We start from the raw sequence: 21,821 nt of genomic DNA, 5'->3' as shown, positions 1-21,821 counted from the left end.
TGCATTTGAACTGCCCACATCGTGGAGTTTCCTCAGCACAACTCACACCCAAGCCCTGAAGGACACCTAGCCTCCCAGGCAGCCTCTTAGTTTTCCTTTTAAGTGTGGAACACTTCTTATTTCCTTAACTAAACTCTCTGGTAGTTGATCTTGCTTGTCAAACACCTCATTAATTCCTCATATCAATTAGACATGTCCACTACTAGACTGAGCATCCGGAATCGTGGTTCTAGCCACCTTCTGACAGGTAGGCATAAAAAATACTGGGCAAAAAGGAATCTTTGGTAGGTTTAATATAAGTGAGGCAGAACAAGCCTTGTGTAGAACAAATTAGGCTCCATCTGTGTGCATCCTGATTTAATTAATATTTTATTTCAAAGCTTGCAGGGTGTTCACCTGCATGGGAGTGGGGACAATTTTTTTCAGGCAAATGAGCTTGTTTGCTGTGGACAAATCCTTCCAATGATGAAAACATTAAATTCCATGACTACTCTTCCAGAAAAAGCCCAGAGCATATTAGAAAACCTGGGAGAGTGACCTTGGTCATGACCTGCTAGTTCACAAGCTGTGATCAAACAGTAGTTCTTTCTCTCAAGGCTTACATTCAACGGATGTAATTTCATTTGTGCAAAGACTTTTCTAGATAAGCATGCACGTAAGAAGAAATCTCCACAAACATTTCCACATCTGTCATCCACTTTGAGCCGTTAGCTAATCTTGTACTCTTCGAAAGAGCCGTGGACAGGAACAGGAAGCAACTGTGCACTAATTTCCCTCTAATTTTAGAGGCAACATTGTGGGATTAGTGGGAAAAGCCAAGGGGTAAAGTAAATGTTTGGGACATTGTATCGACCACGAAACCATCAACTTTGCCCTACTTTTGTCTTTAATCTGAAAATATGTCGGATTGCGTGGTTTCTCTGAGACACGGGGTTACAAGTGACAGCAAGAGCTTAGTGCAGGGGAGACTGTTTTCTCTCCACACACAAAGTCTGACGCAGGTGGGTCCATCACCATACAGCAGCCATTTCCATTCTCCCTGCCTCCTCGTCTTCTGCCCTGTCTTTGTCAGTGTCCTGGCTTATCACCTCATGACATCATTGCTGCTGTCCCTCATGACTGGGGAAGAAGAGATAGCAGCATGCCATGTCAGAGGACTGTGCAGAGCTTCTCCTGTCAGCCCAGAATGTTAGAAGCTCTGCTGGGACGGTTGCACTGAGTCTCTTCTGGTGGGCCCATTGCCTCTTTGTTCCTACCCCCTCCTCCCTGGCTGGTCAGGGTCCAGAGAAAATGGTACCACTGTGCCTGCTTTAGACCGCTGGGATGGAGGCCGAGTCCCATTCAGGTCTGTGTGCTAGGAGTGAAGGGATGATTGGGAATCTCACCAATAGATAGAGCCAGTCTTAGATTATAACATGTAGACAAGGCTATAAATAGCCATCTATTTGGTGATCTATGAAACTTTGAATGGTTGACTGATGTTGTTCTCATCCATTTATCATTTCCTGTCCCACCAGCATAGGAATACTACATACATGTAATAGAGTTAATTGCTTAAAAGCTTATGAATATTTGCTTATTATTATGCATACTGTGGAATTCATTAGGAATTGCATACAAACTCATTGGAAACCATACACACAAACTCATTAGCAACTCAGAACCAATCATGGTATGTGTGTGTGTTTGTGTATATGTCTCTGTGTGTATGTGTATGTGTGCATGTGTGTGATTTTTTAACACATTTTATAAGATGAATATCAATAATCAAATTATCTTAAGTTTAAAATACAACTTAAATTTAAAGATGCAAATGCATCAAACTTTTTAATAAAGATCAAAGAAGGCCAGGGAGTCCCACAATCAAGGCTGAAATATTTGCCTGCAGAACAAAGGAAGTAAATACTTCACCCTTATCCCCAGCTCCTGTCCTCAGCATTTAGCCCGTCAGGCACTATCAGAAGGCCTCTAGCCATGAGCACATACCACTGTGGTGAAGAATGTGATCCTGATGGGAAAGATGGTGGCAGAAGATAAAAATAATGAGCCAAACTTAAGCCTAATGATAGGCTATTTTTTTCTCACACTTAATTATATAACAGGGATACTTTTTCCCCCTATGATCAAACTAGCCTGGTATTTATCATCCTGCCATTAACGATTTAATTACTAGTGACTGAGGAGAGAGATTTGCAGGAACCTTAAATTATGGCTAATCTTTGAGAAGAAAAAATGTAATTTAGTGCTCAGATAAGATAAATATGTTCTCCTGTTGATTTCATGAATAAAGCAAGTGTTTAATATGGTAGGCATTAATATCTATGAAGCACAGCAGTGAAATATAGAATTTTGAAATTACTTACTATATCTGTGTCTGTTTACACCTCAGGTCAGGTTAGGCCCCTCAAATCAGATTTGCATATGGGAAAATCTCCATGGAATGTTAGTCCATTACATCAATATTAATCATGCCCTCTTAAGAGCTGGGTAGTGGGTACAAGTAAACATCACATTTGAATTATAATTAGGAAGACCATATAATTTATCATGTGAATTGAGACATTTTTTCCAACTTACATATTTATAGTCTTGTGTAGATAAACATGACTTTATTACAGAAAGATATAAATCTCAGCAGCTTACTGCTCTTCTCTGAAATCTACCCTACCCAATTTTCAGATTGTCCAGCAGTTAACATGACAGGAAGACACTGTTGACACTTCTCCATATTTCCTGATACATTTTGAGTTCGTGTATCATGTGGAATCTACCCACCATGGGAGAACAATTCTGACTTCTCCCCAAGTAGCAGCAAGTGATTTCATTTTACCAGAGAACTTGAGAAAACTGAGCGTGCTCAGCTAAGTCCCCAGAAGGCTTTCTCTGGTGGATCTGCCCACTCATAGCATAGTGGTATTCTGGGATGATCTGTACCACCTGGAAAACATTCTGGGCTGGGGTGGAGGGGAGGGAGGTAATGGGTGCTGATAAACTGGGGAAATGGGATTTGAGGGACTTAATTAGTATTAGGTCTGTTCTGGCCACAGTTTAAATGCCTTCTCTGCTCCAGCCTGTAAAGGTAATGTCCATTTGTTTACTTTCTGAGCCCATAACTCGATAGTTCCATCTTTTCTGAGGATTTCTTGTTTCCTACCTTGAGGTAGGCAGCTGTCTCAAGCCACAGACTATGTAACTAATATGCCCAGGTTTGATCTGTGTGTGCTCGAGTGCGTGTGTGTGTGTGTGTGTGTGTGTGTGTGTGTGTGTGTGTGTGTGTGCAAGAGAGAGAGAGAATGCGAAATATGTGGACGATATGTATTTGTGCACATTTGTGTGAGTGAGTGTGAGCAGATGTGTGCCACTGCATGTGTGTAGAAGTCAGAGGACAACCTTGACTATAGATCACTCCACCTTGTTTTTAGAAAGGGTCTCCCCTCAACCCACCCCTGGCCCATGAGTTCCTGGGGATTCTCTTCTCTCAACCTTCCATCACCTTGTAGGAGTCCTGGAATTACAGATGCTTGAGCAACTTCTCTGGCTTTTACAGATTCTGGAGACTTGAATTCTGGTCCCCATGCTTGCAGAACAAGGCCCTTTACCCACTGAGCCATTTCCCTAAGCCCCAGCATTGAGCCTTAATGATGACGGATGCTTGCATATTGAAAGCACAGTTTCTCCTCACAGTGTCTCATAGCCTGTGCAGCCATGGACCAGATAGCTTAATTTAGCTGTTTTGAGGAGGATTCCATATTTCAATCTTTACTTCATCAAATGGACTTTCTGTTAAGAAAAAAATCACTCCAGTTGTTTTTTCCCTTATGTTTATGATTTTCATTTTCAGATCCATTATAAAGAAGAGTATAAAAAGTCCAAGGACAAATGCACATCTGTGACTGACACTCCCACGCTAAACCATGTAAAAAACATTGGTGCTTTTATTTCTGAGGTAAGGTCTGAAAAGTTGTCAAATGGACCATGGTTTTCTTTCTTGTGTTTACATGTATAAAAATGTACAGTAATTGGAGAATAGTTTTGAAAGAAACACTGAATATTGCTCATATCTAAATTATTTAACTCTACGAACCAAGTTAATATGTGTAAATTGATTTTATTCTATTTCACTGGTGTATGTTGTTATACTGTATATGTGTATTTTGACTGTAGTTATCCTTTAGGTATAATTACTCTTGGAAATAGATATTTTTATCCAGGTAGGAGAAAATTCTGGCAGCGTAGTTCATTTTAGAAGTTTCAAGTTATTCATTTCCTAATGGACATATTTTTTTTTTTTTTTTTTTTGTTTTTTTGAGACAGGGTTTCTCTGTGTAGCTTTGCGCCTTTCCTGGGACTCACTTGGTAGCCCAGGCCGGCCTCAAACTCACAGAGATCCGCCTGGCTCTGCCTCCCGAGTGCTGGGATTAAAGGCATGCGCCACCACCGCCCGGCCATGGACATATTTTGGAGGTAGATAATTGAATACCAAATTGGAAATAAGTAAATTTTGTCGGCTAAATTAATCAAGCATGCCATTTTTGATAAATAATTTTAAATGAACTCCTTTTGAGTGGGCTGAGACTCAGCTGGAGAGAGGCAGTGATTAGGAGGCAGAGTGAAGGAAACAGTGTTTCTGGGTGAAAAGCCGCAGAGCCTCTCCTGCGAGCATTCAGTTCCAAGGTGCACAGTAGATCCTGAAGCACCATGTCATAATCTCTATGTTGAGGTTTTGCATCAGTCTGTGAATGAACTTGAAAAAGCAAAGGAATAGAGCAGCGTTGTAAGTGACTGACCTCTAGTGTTTTCTAAGTTGTGTTGGAAAGAGATAAATGTGATACGCTCAGGATTATCTAGTAATGTGGAACAGTGTTGAGAAAGCCAGTCCATTTTCTGTTATTATTACCAGCATCTTTCGCTGTGGGGACAAAGGGCCTATGAAGGGTATGCTCCATCAATCAACACCCAAATCAGCTGTGAGTGGGGAGGGTTACCGAGATCTCATCCACAGTGCATGAAGAAACATGATTTTTTTTTCTTGTGTTAGCTACATTATTCACCCTGTATAGAGAAATTCTTGGTGTTCTCAATTTGCGATTGATTAATTTTCCTTAAGGAGCTAACTGCAGAGCAAAAATTACAAGTGGTGACCTATTGTACTACCTAAAACCTAATTTTCCCAAGAGGAAATGGTGACTGAGTGTTTGTCTTTTCAAATAATGATAGAGCTTGTTCATACTAAGTGCAGGCTGAAGACACACACACACACACACACACACACTCACACATACAAACATAGACACATAGTCACATAGAACTGCACACAGACACAGAGACATACACATGCAGACACACACACACACACACACATACACACACACAAGAGTAAATGAGCCTCTACCTTCTACTGTGGCCAAAGGAAACCAAGAAGGTTTAATTATACAAATTTAGAGGATTTAATACATTTATTCAGTGTATTCTGATGAGAATTAAGTAGTTACAAGTTTTTTTTTAATCTCCTAAAAACAGTCTGTCATTATCAGACAGATAAAAACAGTACATCCTTCTGGGCTGAGTGTGATGTTTCAGTACACACATAATAGGTCCTGAGCAAATCAGGGAAACTAATGTTTCTTTCTCCTTGTCCTTATTTTGTGTCTGCAGCCTTTGGCTCCCCTCTTCAGTTTTTCACAAAATAAATACTAATCTGTTGTGAACTACGGCCACCCCACAGTTCTGTAGAACCCAGGAACATATTTATTGTACCCAATTGTCTGCATTCCTGTTATCCAACATCACAGCCCTCCCTGTGTCTACTCATCATGATTGTTTGCCTTTAGGTCCCAGACAGTAAATCTAATGACTTGTATGTTGTGCCTAGAAGGTCTTATTGTCCTCGGACCATTTGTTCACTGGCCAAACACATGAAACTCAACACACAGACTTCAGAAATGCACAGATCAAAACAGAAACTGCCCCATGTCCTTCCATATCACATTTAAAGCTTCCCCACAATACACTGGATTTATTTCTATCTATGCCTATCAGACTTATTGCCATACATTTAAATACCCTGCAGGTTTTTAAACTAATCATGTTTCTAAACCAAGCTTTCTTTTATATTCACAATAGAACAGAAACATCAAACAGAATGCTTATATTTCTTTTCTTTTTTTCCCTCTTAGGCGAAATACAAAGGAACCATTAAATCTGATCTTTCCAACTGTCTGTATAAGCACCTGCCGGCCACCATTGACAGTGTCTTTGCAAGAGAAGTGTCCCAGCTTCAGAGTGAGGTGTGACTCAAGTTTGTAACCTTATGGAAGTTATTTGGTATTTTTATGAGCATTGTTTTTCTTGGTTATCACATGCTAAATGGAAGTTGGAAGCACCTGGTCTATACTGCCAGTTATCACAAGTGAAATGGCCAAAAATGAAGGGGACCTTCGGGTCTGTCAGCCACCTCTTTATTTCTCCATGTCCCACTCATTGCTCTTTCAAGAGCTGATTCCAATATCATCCAGACAGTTTCACAGGTGGAATTTTGACAGCTACTTTAAATAAGTCTCCGATTTAATGTGTGGTCCCTAAGCCAAGAACATTTCAGTAGGGCTTAGAAAGTCAGGGAAACAGGTGATGCTTGGATTTGGGGCATGCTCAGGTCTATGCTCCCTCAGCTCCACCAGTGCTCCACCAGTATCCTATTCTGTGGTGTGGGCTTTCCATTCAGGAGATCTACAGTCACTACCTAGGGACTCCACTAGGTGAAAGTAGCCATTTCCATGATTCTAAGTTAAAGAAAGGTGGAGCGGCTGTCATCATGAAAACTCATTTTGAGTCCAGGAGTGTAAGGGCGGAGGTTCCCTTAAAGGGGATTGGCAGGTAAGGCATTCTGAATGTCCTCCATCTCCTGAATTACTTGCTACAGAATTTCAAACTAGAATATTTTGATGCTTTCTGGCTCATTGTTTTCTTCATATTACCATCTGATGACGATGATGATGGTGGTGGTTTGTAGTCTATTTTCTGTTATTTGTCCCTCTACACTTTGTGGAAGACTCTCCTATGACTCATTTCCTGCTCTGTATTTGGAGCAGTCCCCAGCACATATGGACTATAAATTCAGTTGAATATGTTGATTTCCTTCCTAAGGGTAAGCCCTCTTCTCATAGTTTATGCCCTTCATGTATAGTGTAAGTCTATATAACACATATGTGCTAGCTGGGTCAGGTGATGCTCTATGTACTTCTCACTTATCTACATTTGATCCTCCCAATAACCCCACAAAGTATCCCCATTGTAGGGTTTTAAAAACAAGCACAGAGAGGGTAAGTAGCTTTTGCAAGACCACACATCCAGTAAAAACCAGAGCCAGAACACAAACATAGCTAGCTAATCTGCCTCCAAGGTTTGAGTCCTCAACACATGCTGCACTTCATCTTTCCTGCAATGTCTACTCTTTGCTTTCTTATAAATCAATATATTTCAGTTTTAGAATGCATTTTAAAGTTTTGTTTTGAGACAGCCTCAAATGTAGCCCAGGCTGGTCCCTCACTCACTATCTAGCTTGAGTAGAACTTGAACCCATAATCCTCCCACACTAGCCTCCCAAGTGCTAGTATTATGAAGCCATGTGCTACATGCCTTGTTTTAGCAAATTCACTTTCTTCTTTAAATTCTTTTTATTTGTAAGTAGAGGTTGCCTTGGACTTCAAATAATTCTCAAATGGATTATTCTGGAAAAATACTAAGCATAGAACATCTTTAAGTAATTCATTATTATAAATTTAAGCGTCCACTGTGTCCTCAGCTTGGCAGTGAGTCTATCTCAACTATGCAAGACTAGCCTAAAAATATATGATGGTGAGATTCTGCGTAGCTGACTGTGATGAGTATGTCCTTTACTTGCCCTGCCAACATCTGGCCACTTAGCTATTTGTTGATGACATGGGCTACTTAACAAAGCATATAATTACAACACAACATTTATGTGGAACAAGTAACAATTATGCAAGAAAGAAAAGGAATGCATTCTTATGTTTGTGCTTGGTGAGGTGACAGTTTGGGTTATATACTGGATAGTTTTATGTCAACTATATACAAGCTAAAGTTATCCAAGAGGAGAAAAAATCTCAATTGAGAAAATGCTTCCATATGATGGGGCTGTAAGCAAGCTCATAGGGCATTTCCTTGACTAGTGATTGATGGGGGAGGTCTCAGCTCTTGTTGGTAGGACTATTCCTGGGCTGGTGATCCTGGGTTCTATAAGAAAGTAAGCTGAGCAAGCCATGGGGAGCAAACCAGTAAACAGCACTCCTCTATGACCTCTGTATTAGCTCCTGCCTCCAGGTTCCTGTCCTGTTTGAGTTCCTGTCCTGACTTCCTTTGATGATGAACAGTGTTGTGCAAGTATAAGACAGATAAAACCCTTCCTCTCCAAGTTGCTTTGGCCATGGTGTTTCATGTCAGCAACAGAAACCCAAACTAGGACAGGATACTCGAATTCTAATTTTTTTAAGTATGAGTTTTCTCACCTTCTTAGTAAGCTTATAGCAATCAAACCTTGCAACATAGCACTTAACATGAAAAATAATTCATAGAGGATATTTTAGAATTTGTCATGTTTTTGTTAGGATAAGTTACCATGTACATTTTTACCATGTTCTCCTATGATAAATAATATAGGGGGACCTGTATACACCATAAGTTATGAATTTATGTGATGAATTTCTGACTTGCTCTAAGAGAAAACTTCTGATTCTCCGTAAGGTGTCTGTTTCAAAGCCTGACACAACTGTAATAATGTTTCTTTAGATATACAAGCATCCATCTTATTAAGATACTAATTCTGAATATATCTGCAAGTAAAAGGCAAGAAAGCAGACTACTATCTGCGCGTGTTTGTATGTAGCTGTGATATCCCCAGACCTGAATAGCAAATGTCTCACTGATTACTTTTATGGCCTGCTGTCTCCTAACTCTTCAGCCAACTCTTCTCTGAAATCAAGTTACATATACCCTTGAATACTTCACCTCAGATTTTCAGTTTGCCAGACTGTGCTAGGAAGAAAACAAAATGCTTGCAGTATATTTGAGTTTGGAATCTGCTATAAGGAATTTGAGAGAAGGAGCACATTCAGAATGCCTTATATGTTGGCTCGCTTTAAGGGGGAAGTTTCTCTTATACTTCTGAAGTCAAAATTAGTTTACAGGATGACAGCTCTTCTGCATCTCTGCAACTCAGAATCACTAGAATAGCTATTTCCACCTGGTGACTAGCTGGAAATGGAAATTGAGTTAGGGTCACACTTAATTATAGAAAGTGCTTGGTAGGAAGAAATTAAAGAAAGAGAGTCCCAATGCATATAGGAGACCATTTTATGAGTTATATAAAGATAAAGATCCCAAAGAAACCCAAGAATGGAATGGAGTGTGCTGTCAAGTGATGGGATTCTTGCCTGCATGCTGTTTCCAGGCAAGGGCTGACTACTCCTGCATCACAGAAGTGATATAGGTAACTCTGGCACCGGAACTGAGCAGACTTATGAGAGTCTATGTTTGTGTCAGCAGTGGTCATAGGCTTCTGTGTCTGCAGTTCACAGTTTTCTGTTGTGTGGAACTACAGTACATCCGCCTGAATGGTACTTTAAAAGTAGACTGTAAGTCAAACATAGACATATGTCGTGTGTGTGTGTGTGTGTGTGTGTGTGTGTGTGTGTGTGTGTGTGTGCATGTATGTGTATCTGTGTGTGATAGAAAAATCTACTGGAAGTAAAACTAAGCATTTACCTATAATCCCAGTACTCAGGAGAGAAATAGAAAGATCAACATTCAAGGTTATCCTGGCAATATAGTGAACTCTAGATCAGCCTGGGATACTTAGAATCCTGATTTAAAAAAAAAATCTACCGAGGGATAAAATACATGAGATAAATGTAAACATTTGACCATACACACATGTTGTGTTGACTGTGTGAAGTGATTGACCGTGCACTCTGGTTTGGCTGTGCAGCTCCACAGTGCTCTGAGTGTTCTCAAAGTGTGAGGAAATAGTTTGAAGTTGGGGAAGCATTACAAAATGACAGATCCTTTAAAAATTAAATTTATCAGAAAATGTATAAGCTTGGCATCATTGACATCATTTCCATTAGCTATTTAAAGGAAGAAAATTGCTATGATAAATTAAAGTTCAGCTGCCTCCAACTTGATGCAAGCTGAGTTTTAAAGTAGTGCTTAGGAGCAGCTATAAATGAAATGACTATTTTAAAGCTGAAAGTAGGAAATTATGTAGCCTCTTTAGGAAAGAGTGCTTTTTCAAATTGTTCTGGATGAGTCACTATTTCTATGATAACTCATAAAATGATCGGCTGCATCAGTTATGTTTATGAAGTCACAAGTGTGGTATTCCATCTAAAATGTAGAATATAGAAGTTTTTCATGGTTTTAGTGACTTGGCCACTCGTTAAACTCTCCCTTTCTTCAGAGGCAAAATATAAAGCATAAGTAACTGTGATAATGGACTGTCAACCTGTGTGGAGTTTTCTCATTTAAGTCATTGCTGAAAATGTAAAGATGTTCATCATAATTATGTATCTTCCTGAGTAAACTGAGGGACATACCATAGCAAGATGAAATTATACATGGAATATATGAAGTGCTGCATTTGAATCTTGGTAATCAACCAAATGTACAGGATTGGATACAGGAGCCTCCCTGGACAGGACTGAATCAGACTTAAGTATGTTAATTGTCAGAAATTCCAACACAGCCAGCAAGAGGAAAATGACCTAGGGATGTGTTAATATCATCTGGCAGCTGGAAAAGGATGACCAGGATTTAATTACATAATTCTCATGAGATTAAGTTAGATCATTCTAGGTATCTTAGGAAAGAGGTAGGTTAATTGTGAATCGGATCTTGGGAGCATTTTGCGAAGGGCAGAAGTTCAGCCCTTTTTAGTCCATGTGGCCATCACGGAGCCTTGGAGGCTAGTGAAGGTGCTGTTCTCACATTGGAAGCTCTGTATTGTCAGCTAGTTTCTCTTACTGCATCTACATAGATCCAGCACTGGGGACATGGGTTGGGGGTTTGATTAAAAGAACACCTCTCGCCAGGCAGTGGTGGCACACGCCTTTAATACCAGCACTTGGGAGGCAGAGCCAGGTGGGTCTCTGTGAGTTTGAGGCTAGTCTGGTCTACAGAGTGAAATCCAGGACAGGCACCAAAACTATATAGAGAAATCTTTTCTCAAAAAAAAAAAAAAAAAAAAAAAAGAACACCTTTCAACAGAGCTTACCGTATTTACAGCATGTGACACCCTAGGTTGAATGATCTTTTAGTAGCAAAAGTTTTCAAGCCAGTCTAAGTGTGGAGTCAGAGAGGCCACTGCAGGTAAGATTTAAGGGGTGTTTACAAAAAATAGCCTTATTCTTACCACTCTAACCCTTTTGACTTCTATATTAATAAAGTTAAGTGAGTAACCAGTTCTGTTTGTGAACTCCAATGAGGAGTGTAACTTTAAGAGAATGCCGAATAAACTCATTTATTCATTCCATTTACTAAGAGTTTATTGCATTTCTACTCTGTGTTATTCACTCTGATAAGCACAGGATATTAAAAGATGTGTAAGATATCAAAATAGCTTCCAAGGAGTTCATATTGGTGACAAATTCTTCCTTAAGTTTAACTATATTCTTTTCACTGAAAGGACACTCTGTTTTGTTCTTGCTGAATACTGTCCTAATATTTATTTTCATTTTCTTGTATCAAGCAATTTCAAGTTTACTTACCATGCTTGGCATCATTAGACTCTTAGTGGATATTGAAATTGCTTTTTGCTTTTCTTTTTTCTAGTTATTTTCATTCATTCCTAGATTCATTTATTCATTTGTTAATTTGTTGGTCATTGGTTATGAACTGGTTATAAATTGGTAATTCTTTGATGCTGATTTTTTTCCAGATGCTGTTGTGGGGTTTGAACATTCAGGGAGTTGAACAGTTGTGTGTTTCAGTAAGGGAAATCAGGCAATGGGTGATTATTCAAAAATTAAATAGCAAATAAGAATTGTTAAAGAAATAAATAAGATGACGGTAAAAGCTGAGAGTAAGGGAAGATTTCCTGTATGACTTTCTTTTTCTTTTTCTTTTTATTCACTTATTCTTTATATAAAGAAAATTTACATATCACCATAAGTTAATGAAATGGCTACTGCTTTAAGTCTAAAAATAATGTAATTATAATCTAGTTTTTCACAGTGTCCACACTTAGTCTTGCCTGTTATCAAATGACTTTTCAAAGCCTCTTCCCATTAGGACTGTAGGGACAATGACTGCCCAGGTGTTAGTTCTCTCTTTAGCCTCATTAATTCATTCCATCTGTTAAGGAGTAGCGGGGGAAGAGGTAAAAACAAATGAGCTGTTAGACAATCCAAAGTTATGATATCCTGAGTTACAACTATTTGTCTAACACAATCAGACCCTTTCCTTTGTTTCATTCCCAGCTATGTTGTCAGGTTTCACTCTGTCTCCTGCTGAGGCATCTTTTCACATCCCCTCTCCAGCCCAGTAAAGAGCAAACCTAGAATGGTAGCAATGGACAGCATTGGGATGATGTATTCCTTATGGAGGAGTAGGCTTGACCTATCTGAGAATTTTGCCTGTATGTTAAATATTCTTCTAATTGGGAAATTTAATGATGATGATTATCAGATCATATGCCATATCATATAAGTCAATCATTTGTGTCTATACAAAATCAGAACCTTTCATTTAAAAGCAATTCATGGCATAAAGTAGTTCACGGCAATGGAGAAGTGGCTCAGCAGGTTACAGCACATATGGACTTTGCAGAGGAACTGGAGTTCAATTCCCAGCACCTACAACCACCTGTACCTCCAGCTCCAGGAGTGTCTGAGGCCTCTGGCCTCCTTGGGCATCTGTACCCATACACATATACCCTCACACAGATGTACAGACATACACATAATTAGAATGATTAATTAATAAATAAAATAATTAATCTTGAAAAGTAAACAGTTCACTTTGACACATTCTTTTCGCCCCCCACTTGGTCAACTGCTCCCTGTTGATTTAACCTTGCATATTAGTAACCCTGTAGGCTCTCAGTTGTTGAGGATTTCCCCAAACTGCTGCCAAGATTTGCGGCAGATGAATAAAATTGAGGTTTTAATCTCTCATTCAAGGATATTTGAGATAAACTGCAACTTTGGAGTTCCGAAGCATTATCTTTTTACAGACTCTCAGGTAAATGTACCTGTCAGCCAGAGTGTTGAACACACCTCTAATGGGTCGAATCCTTCTGTGCCTTTGAAGGTTGCCTACAAACAGAAGCATGATGCTGAGAAAGGGCTCTCGGATTACGCCCACATGAAGGAACCTCCGGAGGTGAGACATGCCATGGAGGTCAACAGACACCAGAGTAATGTAAGCAAGCTCATTCTTCACAATTTTCTGGAAAAATAATGGGTTATTTTGTTGATATTAAAATATTATGGCATTCTAGTCACAAGGACTTTTAACATTTTTTATTTGAATTATTCTGATGACTGTCATTAAACCCTTTGTGGAACACCTTTAAATCGTGAGGCATTTCAAGCACTGTAAATTTTGCTTTGAATAAGATGCATGTGGATTCTGTGACCAGTTTGGTTATCAGCATTTACTGAACTTCCTTGACATTGTGTGGAAGTTCATTGTCTCTACTCCAGAATGGCAGGGGCACTGGAAGAAAACCCAGCTGCCATCAGTGACCCCAGAGGAAACACAAATTCTCGTTTTAGGGTTCCCCACGGCACTTTCTTTTGGAATGCTTGTGGGGTTCAAATTATAGAATGTAAGATCCAACAGATACGAACTACGAAAGCAGGTTCCTAATGGCTTAGGAGCAGGAACCAAGAGGGAAGGAGCTAGTTAAAGACAGCGCATTCCTTCTTTGGTTTGAAGTTACTCAGTTCTTCAAGGCTTCCACGCATTTTATCAATTACCACTATCACTGTGGCCTAGAAACATAATTTCTTCTGAAATCATAGCAAAATTGTGAGTTTTCTGGGCTCCAAAAATGTACGAAATGTTGGTTAGGTTCTTGATGGGTTAGTATCAGTACTGATACGTCCTGTCCTAGGTGGGACCAGAAGTCCCCCCACGCCTTCCTAGAAACATTCCTGGTGCTTTTCCCTCATCTCACACAGAATCCGCCCTACTATGAGGCCCTCTTTGTGAGGTCTATACAAAACTTGAAACTTTGATTTGAAAATGAACAGTTTATTCTGATGACCGCCCTCAGGGCCTCGTCTCACAGAGTATCTACGCTTTAGTTGTTGTTCTCATCACTGACCAAATAGTTGACAGAAGTAACCTTTGGGAGGGAAGAATTATTCGGTTCATGGTTTTAGAGAAATTGCAGTCCCATGTTGGATGGGAACTCATGGTTCTGCAGTGGCTGCATCCAGGGTGGCAAGGAACTTCAGAGGTAAGTGTCTCCATGATCTCAGACTAGAAAGCAGTGAGATCTAGGCTGGATCTAGGGACAGACATTTGAATTCCCACCCCAACCCAGGCTCCATTTCCTAAAAGTTCCATAGCCCTCAAAGGCATGCCCCAGACTTGTCACTGAGCATCCCAAACGGGGTCTGCGGGAGTCACTTTAGGCTCAAACACTGTGGCAGTTTCTTTGCACGGTGTACACCGTTACTTGATATGAAATTGCCGCAGGTAAGTGTTTAAGTGAAAATCAGAGTGAGGCTTGACATTATGGCCCAAACGTGAAAGCCACTCACCAATGCCAAAGTGTTCTCATGGACGCCTCAGTGCTGGTGGGGGCTGAAGAAGCTAAGTGTCTGCAATTGTCAGCAGGCCTAGTATTTTAAGGGAAAGATTTGCAAGTGATGTTTGCTTATAGAGGGTCTATAATATTCATAACTACCACTTACCCAGCTCAGCCACATACCAGGCACTGTGCCAAGACTGGTCATTTCCAGTTCTTAAAAGAATGCTGTGTTGAGTCGCATTTTGTATACAAATGAAATCAGACCAAAGGAATCAAACTCCCAATTCTACCTTTTCTGTTGCATCACTGCCCCCCCTCTGAAGAACCACTGATTTTAAAAGTCAGGATTTTAAATGAGAATTAAAAGTCGGGATTTTAAATGAGAATTAAAAGGGTGAGAACAATACAAGTTAGTATCTAAATTCATGTGCTCTGCAGGAAAAAATAATTCAGATCTTGGAGTTTCCACTGTTTGACACTGAAGAAACCTTGAATTCATATGCAAGCCTGGGGGTTAGAAGGTGGCCTGGTGGACGGGGTGGGGTTAGTGTTCCAGGGATCCCCAGAAGCCCTGTCTAATTCTGTTGTTCACTGAAATTCAAATACTGAAGTTCCTTATCCTAAGACCCGGGCTTATTATTTTAACTCTGTCTTTTCCTTGAAAAGGTCTGTGATTGAGGGACTAGAGCATCAAGCCTTTCTCCTCCATTCAATACTGTGTACTTATGGGAAAAGGATGTGTTTACTTACATTCCTCTGCTGACTCAGCTCAACCTTTACATGCAAAGTTTGTACATATAATAGGATTTAGAAACTGTTTAAGACTATTTACTCAGATTTAAAGTGAAAATGATATTTGTGTTCTACCTTGAGCTAGTTGATATTCTTCCCCAGCCAAGCCTTGTGGAATAATACATTTGCTGTCTTTACAATATGAAATTTAACACAGGCCTTGGAAGCCACAAGGGGAGCTTGCTTCAGGACCATAAAATATTATCTCCCAGGAAACTTCAGCCCAAAGAACTGGGACACAGAATTTCCTAGTAGAATTTAGTAGAATTACTCTTTTGTAATGGAGAATGTCAGTTTACTCTTGGACATCAGTGACTTAATATCAAATAAAAACTGGGGGCTAGGGAGATGGCATTGTGGGTAAAGGTTTGTTGCCAAGCTTGATGACTTGAGTGAGATCCCTGGGACCTACATGGTGGAAGGAGAGAACTGTCTCTGATCTCCACATGTATGCTATGGCATAGGTGCGCGCGTGCATGTGTGTGTGCGCACACACACGCACACGCACACACACACACACACACACACAGAGACAGAGAGAGAGAGAGAGAGAGAGAGAGAGAGAGAGAGAGAGAGAGAGAGAGAGAAATAGTAAACATAAATATTGGATTATCCTATAAACAGTGAAAGTCGACTTGTTAGCTTTTTATGTATCCACAAAAATCAAGCCAGCGCTCTAAGATCCATTAAGCAAGAGGCTAGGCAGTTGTGCTCTGGAGCCTTTGTAGCTGCTACTTTCCTGCCCTACCTCTCGTTAGGATGCTCTTCAGTGGGCCGAAGTGATTTCCTTTTTCCTTTTTTCTTTTTTTCTATTTAAATACCTATGAATAAACAAAAGATTCTGATGGTTCAACTAGATTCTCACCTGCAAATAACTAGGAGCTCTAAGACAACAGCATTTGGACTGGCGATGGGTAGTGGTAATCTCTTGCATAACTCAAAATTTTAGTTGAGTGATCACAGAAGACAGAAAGCAGCCCATCTCATGATGTCTCCACTAGAGTGCACATTAGACAAGGAATTTGGCATTAGATCATGATGGAAGTGTTTGCTTTGCCAAATCACGTGGATCACCTTGGACACATTACTTGTCCAAGGAGCCCAGCTGTTACATCTCTCAAATTGGGGCAGCAGTGGTACTTACTTCCAAGGGGTAACTCAAGTTTTCAATGAGATGATATCTGTGAAGAGCTCTATGGAGGGTCTCCTTGCTTCATGAAATAGTAGGCCTATCTGGCCTTCTTCCTGCTTTGCGATGTGATTGGAGAGTTTAGGGTGATATGACAGTTAATTTGAACCAATAAAAAGAAGTTCAATTGTTTAAAGGGTCATATCACTAGAAAATAAATATGAAAAGTGAATTAGGTCAGAAAGGCAAATTCAAAAATGTCCCCATACCTCTCTCTTGTTGATACTGTCATCAAAAAATGATTCAAACCAGCTGATCTAAATCCTTTCACATTTTAAGGGATGTGCCCCTGGCACACTTTTCTAATATAATTAGAGAAACTGGAGGTATTTTTCTCCTGTGATTTCCCCCCAAAAGATGGGCTTGTAATGAAAACCTCAGTTCCATTATTAGGTCTCATCAATCTTTCACGGACGGGAACCGGCTAGTCATTCTGCACCAAGTCAAGCGGAGCTCAAGGAGTTGTTTTAGTTTTCTAGGTTACGTGGCTTGTGGTGGGACTGGAATGGTTCAGCTTTCCTAAGTTTGTGTTGCTAATCAGTTCAATGTGCATTAAAATGTGCTCAGTGGGAGAAACAAGAAACTTGGATTTTTTTTTTCCCAAGCGTGATGTACCTACTGTCTTAAGATGAACAAAAACTTATCAGCAGTTAAGGTTCTGTCTCATCAGAAAGTGAAAAAGCTTGCAGATAATTCAGTAAAATGATACTAGGAAAAACGATTATGGCTTTCTGAGGTTCTCCATGCAATTTGCACTAGCGATGACTCAGAATTTGGCATTAAAAATAGATATATAATGTCTGGTTCACCTCTCAGAAAGAATCATTAGAATTACCTCTTCTCTCCCCAGAAGGTTGTGGTAGAAATGAGATTAAATTATGAATAGGAAAATGTTTATCAACTGTCTCATGGCTTATAAACAACGACGACAATAGTGGTAGGTTGTTCTAGCTATCAATGTACTCTATTCCACCTTTTAGAAAAATCAAAGTTATTTTCTCTCTGCTGTATAGAATCAAACCATACCTTTACTTATATTTAAAGCATTTATATTCTCTCATAGAAAATAGTGTTTAAGTGAGAGTAAAGAGGGGCTTTCTGGAGGCTGTGGTTTAGCTAGTGGTACTTGCTAATATGTATGAGGTGCTATATCCAGTCTGCAGTGCTTAAAAAAAAAAAGAGATTCCTGGGCTATGTGCCAGTTTGATGGTATCGAGGAAGGTGCTCTGATAGCAGCATTTTTAATGGTTATAGAAGGTTTCCTTCAGAGCAATTAAACTCTGACCTCCCTAAACTCTCAGTACTACTCATTTCTCCCCCGCCCACCTAAGAAATCTTCTTTCTTGTCTAGTTTTGCCTCACCCAGAATTATTTGGCTCTTCACTGGAGTAACATAGAGTGACTGGTTTCGGTCCCGGTGGATTTGTTGCCTTCAGCTCTGCCAGCTTGCACAGCGCCTGTCTTCTAAAGGCATCACCTGTGTGAGCCTCTCTCTCCTCCCCAAGTACAATACCTTCTCTTCAAGGACCATCCATGGAGGTTTTGGTTCTGTTCAGTTTATGAAATCCCCCAACCAAGGAGTCTCATGTGACCATTATATAATCCTGAAGAGCTGGCCGTGAATCCCCTGCATCTGTGTCTGCCTGTACTTCGAGAGCAAACATTTGTTTTCCTTCTACTTTCAAAATCCCACGAGCATTCCCTTTATCAGCCCATTCTAACCCATAACTGAAAAAAGGAGCTGCTGAAGAATGTGGTTCCAGTCCTAGAAGGAAGTGTTGCTAGAGCCCCGATGAGTCTAGACAATCCCCAACAGGGACAGGGCGGGGATTTAAAGAGTTGATGTACATAAATGATGTGACACACTGAGCACACTGCATGGATGAAGGGACCCACAAAAGACATGGCCCCTATGTAGCAGATACAGAAATACTGAAAGGAGAGATTACACGGAGAGTAGTAGACAGCAGAAGTACATAAAGGGATGAGGCCAGGGCAGAGCTGAACATGGTGAGACAAGGGTAAGATCCAGAGCCAGACTACTGGTGGAATCCACCTCTTTACTGGAGGTGATAAAGGACAGATGTGACTCTGTAGAAACCATGAATGGATGTCTCTAGAGTTAGCAACAGAAGTCCATCTCAATGAACCTTAAGTAAAAATGGAGAGTTTATTGGTTTATATACAGTCTTGCATTGGTATCCACAGGGATGGGCTCAGGATTTTTCTACATACAAAAAAAAAAATCCATGGATGCTCAGATATTTTACATAAAATAGAGTAATATTTGCATATGATCTTTGTATATCTGTACTCATATCTTAAGCCACCTCTAGATTATGCACAATACTTAATATACTGTTTAAATGCTAGGTTAATGGTGGTTGTATTACTCAGGGGATATTGATACAATTTTCTTTTGCAAATATTCTTAATCTACAATGGAATCCAAGGTGCAGAATGCATAGTGATAATTGAAGTTGGAGGCCTAGCTATAAACAGAAAGCTTAAGCCACTTCAGGCAAGTTGGACACAGAGCCCCCCATGTTCTCACAAGAAGCCCTCTCCTGCCCCATAGCTTGGTTCTGTTCAGCTCTATACAGTGTCAGCTCCAACCGACAGTGTCTGTGAGGACTCAAAGAGTCAGCTGCTGTCTCCAACTTAAGCCATGTTTATAGCGGCTGACCCCAGAGGAAAGAAGGCTGGCACTTTGTCCCTCTTCTTCAGGTCCTGTGAGTGACTCTAGTCCCGGTTAGGCTCTAGTCATGACTTCTAAATGGGTATGCTACTTGGTCGGATAGCCTGGGTATAGGAGGGTTCTACTGCATTAGTGGATACTACCTAACCACATTGAAAGAATAGGAAGCACTTTCCAGGCAACAAAGGCTGGGGGCCTGGGGCCATGAAGCAGTCATAAAGTACTTACCTCCCAATGATGAGGACTGGATTTTGGACACCTAGAACCCAAATACAAAGCCAGCACATGGCACACACCTGTACTCCTAGTAACGCATGGCAAGATGGGAGGTGGAAACAGGTGGATCCCAGGTGCTCATAGGCTAGTTAGTCTGGCCTGTGTGGTGAAGTTTCATACCAATGAGAGACACTGTCTAGAATAAAAGGTAGAAGATGCCTGAAGACTAACACCTGAGGTTGTTCTCTGACCTACACACACACATACACACACACACACACACACACACACACACACACACACACACACACACGCATGCACGCATGCACGCATGCATGCACGCACGCACACATGCATACACGCACGCACATACACATAGGAAGACAAGTAATCCACGCAGCAGGAGGTCATGCTGCCACCCCCTCACACTGTCAGTCATCATAACAGAGAGTGTGATTGACAGCTTGCTACCTGAGTATCCTGGATGGCATCCCCCCTTTCCTGTGGCATTTCCCCATCAGTGGTGCCATGGAAGAGGGTGAACTGGCTCCTGCTCTTTGCTCCTGCGAGGCTCTGTGGTGTCCTCCTGTTTGAATGTGCGGCTCATGTCAATCTTAATATTTGTTTTGAGTCGCATATGCTGGCCTCTAATTTGCAATTTACATGGATGATGGGGCCCTATTCAAAATCCTGCTCCTGTGCCTTTGTACCGTTTACCTCTCTTCACGCAGTCATTAGGCGGAACAGCATATAATTAGGTAACCCATGTAAAGCGGAGGTTTCTGAAAGGTTGTAGTTCTGTTCAAAAAGTGTGGGTTTCCATCTTTCCCCCCCATTCTTCTCTAGACAAAAAGCCATTTCCCCCCTGGTGGCTTTCATGTGACTGTAGTAACTTAGAAACAGTTAGTCGTGGAGGTGGGTAATAATTTTGGTTTGTTTTCACCTGAGAACTGTTTTTTGCTTACACAGCTTGTGTTTAACTCAGTATGGACTGGAACTGAGTTGCTGTCATTTGCAGATGAGTACACTGCTTTTTGTAGCCAATGGAAGGGCCTTGCTTAAAGAGTCCTGAACATTTAAAATCCACCCCACAAAATAACTCCATGTTTGATGAATTTTTATATTTCATTTACTACCTGCATGCATAAAACCTACCTAAAATTACTGGTTAAGGTAAAGCTCATGAGAATCTTAAGTGCCAAAGAAAACAGATGTTTTTGATGAAATTATACTAATTGTGTTTAAGCTGTGTTCACCTGTCAGACAGGTTCATGATTGTAAATGTAATTTTAAAAAATAGTCTTGGTGTTAAAGGCAAATGCAAGCTCATGAGAGATAAAGAAGATTCCTCGCATTTCGCTGAAATGAAGTCACACAGTGCATTGGAAACCCATTGAAGTATTAATGCCCAGTTGTTTTGACTCCTGGTTATTACCATTGGAAAAAATGGGAAATACTGGGGGAACTTTTTTAAACTCTGAAATGTGACAATAGTAAGTAGGTCAGTAACACCAATACTGAGTCATGGCGACCAGTTAGGAATTAATTGGAATCAGACACTTAGGCCCCACTTGCCAACATTCCGCTCCAGAGGATTGTAAGTGGATCCCAGAGATGTCAATTTTTAATGAATAGTCCATATGGTACCATTGCAGGAAGTTTGCTGACAACATTAGGAATATGTTGTACCATTTGTACGGGTGACCCGGTGGTTCATATGTCTGTTATACTCCTTTATTTTCTGAAAAAATAAAGATAGATTTTAAAAATGACCATATACTTTGCACTATAACTTCAGAATACATTCTAATAGACATGTCAGACAGAGTTGATAACACTGCCAGACAGAACTGTACCCGACTGCTAGGACTGTAGAGTGTCACATTTCATGACATAGAGAAGCAGGTGGATGAGGAGATGTTGGCCATCATGCACTGTCATAATTCTGTTTTCATCTTTTCCACCCATTTGTCAATTAAGGTAATGGAAACAAACCACACGATCAAAAGTACTTTATGTTTGTTGGCACTTGTCTGTTTTTCTCTTTAAATCTCCACTTTTCACCCTGTGGCTGGTTTATGCCTAACACACACACTGAGCGACAAGATTCCTTAATATAATTGTTTTCTTTGGTGGAATTAGATCATAGT

At 40.4% G+C, this 21,821-nt stretch overlaps 1 protein-coding gene across 20 annotated transcripts in view; it reads left to right on the top strand.

Annotated features, from left to right (window-relative positions):
- The window catches only part of Nebl (nebulette), a 365,241-nt gene that overhangs the window by 258,539 nt on the left and 84,881 nt on the right, over positions 1-21,821 (top strand). For 19 of the 20 annotated variants that reach the window (XM_052728294.1, XM_052728291.1, XM_052728293.1 and 16 more), the window contains 3 exons: positions 3,842-3,946; positions 6,177-6,287; positions 13,324-13,434. The exons of the other annotated variant lie outside the window; for it this stretch is intronic. In XM_052728294.1, the coding sequence (XP_052584254.1) occupies positions 3,842-3,946; positions 6,177-6,287; positions 13,324-13,434 (327 nt within the window). The remainder of the gene's footprint in view (positions 1-3,841; positions 3,947-6,176; positions 6,288-13,323; positions 13,435-21,821) is intronic. 20 annotated transcript variants of the gene reach the window in all.

Source organism: Peromyscus californicus, unplaced genomic scaffold (assembly GCF_007827085.1).
Source record: "Peromyscus californicus insignis strain IS unplaced genomic scaffold, ASM782708v3 Scaffold_8__1_contigs__length_139910024, whole genome shotgun sequence".
NCBI lineage: Eukaryota > Metazoa > Chordata > Mammalia > Rodentia > Cricetidae > Peromyscus > Peromyscus californicus.
Note: the sequence above shows the minus strand (reverse complement) of the source record. Positions and strands in the feature narration are given on the sequence as shown.